Below are 4,758 nucleotides of genomic sequence, written 5' to 3'. Positions count from 1 at the left end.
GCGTCTTAGCCACTGAGCCACCGTGACGGATGCCTGCAATGGTGTGAAAAAGCAGTCTTACACCCCGTTTTTTTAGGGCTGCTGTAACTTTGGTCACTAAACGTGCTGCTCTCACGAGCGAAGTTTAGAAACTTTAAAATTAGAAACGCCACGGCCGCGAGGTTGCTTGGAAAGCTCAGGATTTCCTAGGAACCCAAGCGCAAAGCGCCCGACAGAGATTTATTTTGGCTTTCGACGAACATATTCAAAGCAGCGTGCGAGTGTGGAGCCAACTTGGCAGGGATCCAGGAAGGAAGCCGACTTCACTTTCTCGAACTTCCAGAGTTAGGTTAGGCGGAGCATGTCAGCGCCGGAACCGAAGGACGTAAACAAGGAGCCTGGAAATATAAAAAAATAAAAACAGACTTGGAATGTGCAAAAATAAAAATAAAAAAATCAGACGTGTGCAAAGTTGCAGAAGCCGGAATAATGGAGAGAAAGAGAGAGGGCAGGAAGGGGAAGAGGAAGAAGAGAGGAATAGGGGAGAGAAGGGAAAAAAGGAAAGGAAGAGAGGAGGAGAAGAGGAGAGGAGGAAAGGGGAGAGTAGGAAGAGAGAGGAAAGGAGAGGAAGATGGAAGGGAGAAGGAGAGAGGGCAGGAAGGGGAAGAGGAAGAAGAGAGGAGTAGGGGGGAGGCCAGGGAAAAGGAAAGGAAGAGAGGAGGAAAGAGGAAAGGGGAGAGAAGGAAGAGGGAGGAAAGGAGAGGAAGATAGAAGGGAGAAGGAGAGAGGGCAGGAAGGGGAAGAGGAAGAAGAGAGGAGTAGAGGAGAGAAGGGAAGAAGAAAAGGAAGAGAGGAGGAGAGAGGAAAGGGGAGAGAAGGAAGAGGGAGGACAGGAGAGAAAGATAGAAGGGAGAAGGAGAGAGGGCAGGAAGGGGAAGAGGAAGAAGAGAGGAGTAAAGAAGGGAAGAAGGAAAGGAAGAGAGCAGGAGAGGAGGAAAGGGGAGAGAAGGAAGAGGGAGGAAAGGAGAGGAAGATAGAAGGGAGAAGGAGAGAGGGCAGGAAGGGGAAGAGGAAGAAGAGAGGAGTAAAGAAGGGAAGAAGGAAAGGAAGAGAGCAGGAGAGGAGGAAAGGGGAGAGAAGGAAGAGGGAGGAAAGGAGAGGAAGATAGAAGGGAGAAGGAGAGAGGGCAGGAAGGGGAAGAGGAAGAAGAGAGGAGTAGAGGAGAGAAGGGAAGAAGAAAAGGAAGAGAGGAGGAGAGAGGAAAGGGGAGAGAAGAAAGAGGGAGGAAAGGAGAGGAAGATAGAAGGGAGAAGGAGAGAGGGCAGGAAGGGGAAGAGGAAAGAAAGGAGTAGAGGAGAGAAGGGAAGAAGGAAAGGAAGAGAGCAGGAGAGGAGAAGGGGAAAGGGGGAGAGAAGGAAGAGGGAGGGAAGGAGAGGAGGAAGGACGGAAGTAGAGAAGGGAGGGAGGGAGAAAAGAAAGAAAAAGTAGTGAAAATACAAAAGAGGTAATAGGATGTGGATAAATAAAGAAGAATAAATCATTGTGTGAATGCACACCTGTGACTATATGTAAGAGATGAAAACTTTTTCCAAGAAAAAAAATTGGGGAAAAAATTGTTCCAGGCCTTTGCGGGATCCATGCAACCAACCAACTCTATAGCAAAAAAAAAATAATGCTGTGCAATCGGACGTGACTCACTTAACAACTGCCTCGCTCTGCAACCGGACGTCCCAGAACCAATTCTGGTCATAAATCGAGGATTCACTGTACGATTCTGCCTTTTTGGACACACTGTAATCTCTGCTGGTCTTTTTTACGCATCTCCAAAATTGACTTTGTAAACTTTTCCGGCCCCTCCTTTCGCTTTTATCCACCCCCCTTTCAAACCCTGCGAGGTCCTTCCTCCAAGCCCCCTCCCCTTAAAGCCCATAGGTCTGGCTTCTAGCTAGACCATCCCCGACAGGGAACGATGGGCTCTGCAGTCCTGCCACCCCGTGGGAAGCCGGGCGCGGCGCAGCGCCTCTCGCTCCGGAGTTGGCCAACTTTCTCTGCGCTCCTCCCCAGGGGTGGGGTGGGGGGGGGACGGGGACGACCGGGGCGGCCTCTTTAAGCTTCTCCTCCCCTGGCCCGGACCCACCCACCCCCGCTCAGTCTCCGCCTCGCTGCCTCCGGAGGCTCCGGCCCTGGGAAAGGCGGCCAAGGAGCGGCCAGAGGCGAGCGGTTGGCGGCGGTGGTCCCGGCGCCAGCAGCGCGCAGCCATGGCCGGGGCGCGCCCGGGGGTGCACGCGCTTCAGCTGGAGCCCCTCCGCGTTCCGGAGACCCTCATCAAGGGGAGCAAGTTCATGAAGTGGGACGAGGTGAGCCCCCCCCCTGGTTTCCTTTCCCTCCTTCCTTCTTTCTTTCGCTCTCTCCTTCTTCCTCCCTTCCTCTCTACTCTCTCCCTACCTCCGTTCCTTCCTTCTTTCTCTCCTCTTTTCCTTCCTTCCCTCTCTACTCCTTCCTTCTTTCCTCCCTCCCTCCATTCCTTCCTTCTTTCTTTCTCTTCTTCTCTTTTTCTTCCTTCCCTCTCTATCCCTTCCTTCCTTCCTCCCTAATCCCTCCATTCCTTCCTTCTTTTTTTCCTTTCCTTCCTTCCCTCTCTATTCCTTCCTTCTTTCCTTCCTCCCTCCCTTCATTCCTTCTTTCTCTTCTTCTCTTTTCCTTCCTTCCCTCTCTATCCCTTCTTTCCTCCCTTCCTCTCTACTCCCACCCTCCCTCCCTCCATTCCTTCCTTCTTTCTCTCCCTTTTTCCTTCTTTCCTTCCTCTCTCCTCCCTCCCTGCCCTCTTTCTTTCTTTTCCTCTCCTCTTTTCCTTCCTCCCTTCTCAAATCTCCCCTCCCTCCCTCTCCTTCCTTCCTCTCTTCCGTCCTACCTTCCTTCTTCTCTTTTTTCTTCCTTCCCTCTCTCTTCTTTCTTTAGCTCCCTCCGTCTCCCCTTCCTTCTTTCCTTCCTTCTTTCCTTCCTTCTACACCTTGCAGAGGCGCAAACTTTTCTTGCTTCCCCCCCCCTTGCCGCCCTTTTCTTGCAAGTCCTTTCAAGAGACACCCCTCCCCTCCCTCGCCCACTTTCCCTTTTTTTTTTGCACCCCTCGTCTTTACATCCGGGGGAGGTGGGGGAACCGCCTACTTTCTTAAGAACGCGGCAGGGAGGGGGAGTGACAGACAAACAAACACTTTTCTGGATTATTATTATTTTTCATCATTTCTCGCTGGCACTTTGTTGGGCGGGGGGGGGGGAGAGAGAAAGAGAGAGCTCGGCCTCCCTGAAAGTCCTTTCACTTTCCACTGAATTATTGCCCCCCCCCCCGTTTGCTGCTGTAGTGGAGGGGGGCGCAAAGGATACCACCCCAGCCGGAATGGCTATTGGTTCCCTTCTTCCTTCCTTCCTTCCTTCCTTCCTTCCTTCCTTCCTTCCTTCCTTCCTTCCTTCCTTCCTTCCTTCCTTCCTCCTTCCTTTCCTTTCCTTTCCTTTCCTTTCCTTTCCTTTCCACTCTTTCCTTTCCCTTTCTCTCTTTCTTTCCTTTCTTCCTTTCTTTCCTTTCTCTTTTCTTTCTCTTTCCTTTCTTTCCATTCTTTCCTTTCTCTTTCTTTCTTTCCTTCCTTTCCTTTCTTTCCATTCCTTCCTTTCCTTTCCTTTCCACTCTTTCCTTTCTCTTTCTCTCTTTCTTTCCTTCCTTTCCTTTCTTTCCATTCCTTCCTTTTTCTTTCTTTCCCTCCTTCCTTCCTTTCTTTATTTCCGCTTTCCTTACTTTTTTTTCATTCTCTCTTTTTTTTAATCTCTCTCTATCTTTCTCTCTTTCTCTCCCCCCCCCCCGTGCCTCCTTCCTTTGATTTCGTAAGACGCTCTTAAAAATTCCTTTCCTTCCAAACTTTTTAGCGGCAGGGGGGTGGAATATTAAAAACACACACACACACACACACACACACACACAATTGGGGGAGAGAAAAAAACTCCTTATGCAAATTCCTCCCGCAATCTGGCTCCAATCTGGCTCCCTCTTTCCCCATTGGCATCTCACCCCTCCCGGCCAGAAGACCCCTCCCTCTTTTGCAAGAGGTGTGTGTGTGTGTCCATCACTCACTCTTAGCTCCTTCCTTACCTGTCAATTCACCAGGTTGCAAGCTTTGATTCCTTTGGAGAAGCAGGAGTTGCAGAAATGACCTTCCCCACTAGTTGGCTTTGAGTTGGCCTGCTGCCCCCCACTTCTCTAATCCCCCCCTACTCCAAGAGCCCCTCCCCTCACAGAGACCCTCCCCCTTGCTTGAGGTTTGCTTGGTCCTTTTAGAAAATGGCCCCCTCCTCTCCTCTCCTCTCTCTCTGCCCCCACTCCAAAATCTTGTTCCATACAACTTTCCTATGCCCCCCCCCCCAAGCTAGCTTTGTAGCCCTGTTTCTTTGCCCGTCTGCCTACTATATGTGCCAATGGTTTCCTGGTGTTTGGGGTGACCTTACTAATTTGGGGGTCTCCTTGGCGCGTCACTTCCTCTGCCTGAAGCTGGAGACATGGGTGGGTGGGAATTGGAGCCGTGGAAATCTTGGCCACTTTAAGGTGGGTGGACTTCAACTCCCAGAATAGGATTCAGAATAGAATAGAATTCAGAATAGAATAGAATTCAGAATAGAATAGAATAGAATTCAGAATAGAATAGAATAGAATTCAGAATAGAATAGAATTCAGAATACAATAGAATTCAAAATAGAATAGGATTCAGAATAGAATAGCATTCAGAATAGAAGATA

General features: G+C 50.1%; 1 protein-coding gene across 1 annotated transcript in view; it reads left to right on the top strand.

The window, feature by feature from the left end:
- Nucleotides 1-2,153: 2,153 nt before the first annotated feature.
- Nucleotides 2,154-4,758, top strand: part of PLCB3 (phospholipase C beta 3) — a gene marked incomplete in the record, with an annotated part of 57,532 nt that continues 54,927 nt past the window's right edge. The window contains 1 exon segment of the mRNA XM_087705214.1: nucleotides 2,154-2,336. Within this exon segment, the coding sequence (XP_087561340.1) occupies nucleotides 2,238-2,336 (99 nt within the window).

The sequence above is a fragment of the Thamnophis sirtalis genome, unplaced genomic scaffold (genome assembly GCF_051295495.1).
Source record: "Thamnophis sirtalis isolate CommonGarterSnake01/CBP01778 unplaced genomic scaffold, rThaSir2_p1.2 scaffold_2, whole genome shotgun sequence".
NCBI classification, from domain to species: Eukaryota; Metazoa; Chordata; class Lepidosauria; order Squamata; family Natricidae; genus Thamnophis; species Thamnophis sirtalis.
Note: the sequence above shows the minus strand (reverse complement) of the source record. Positions and strands in the feature narration are given on the sequence as shown.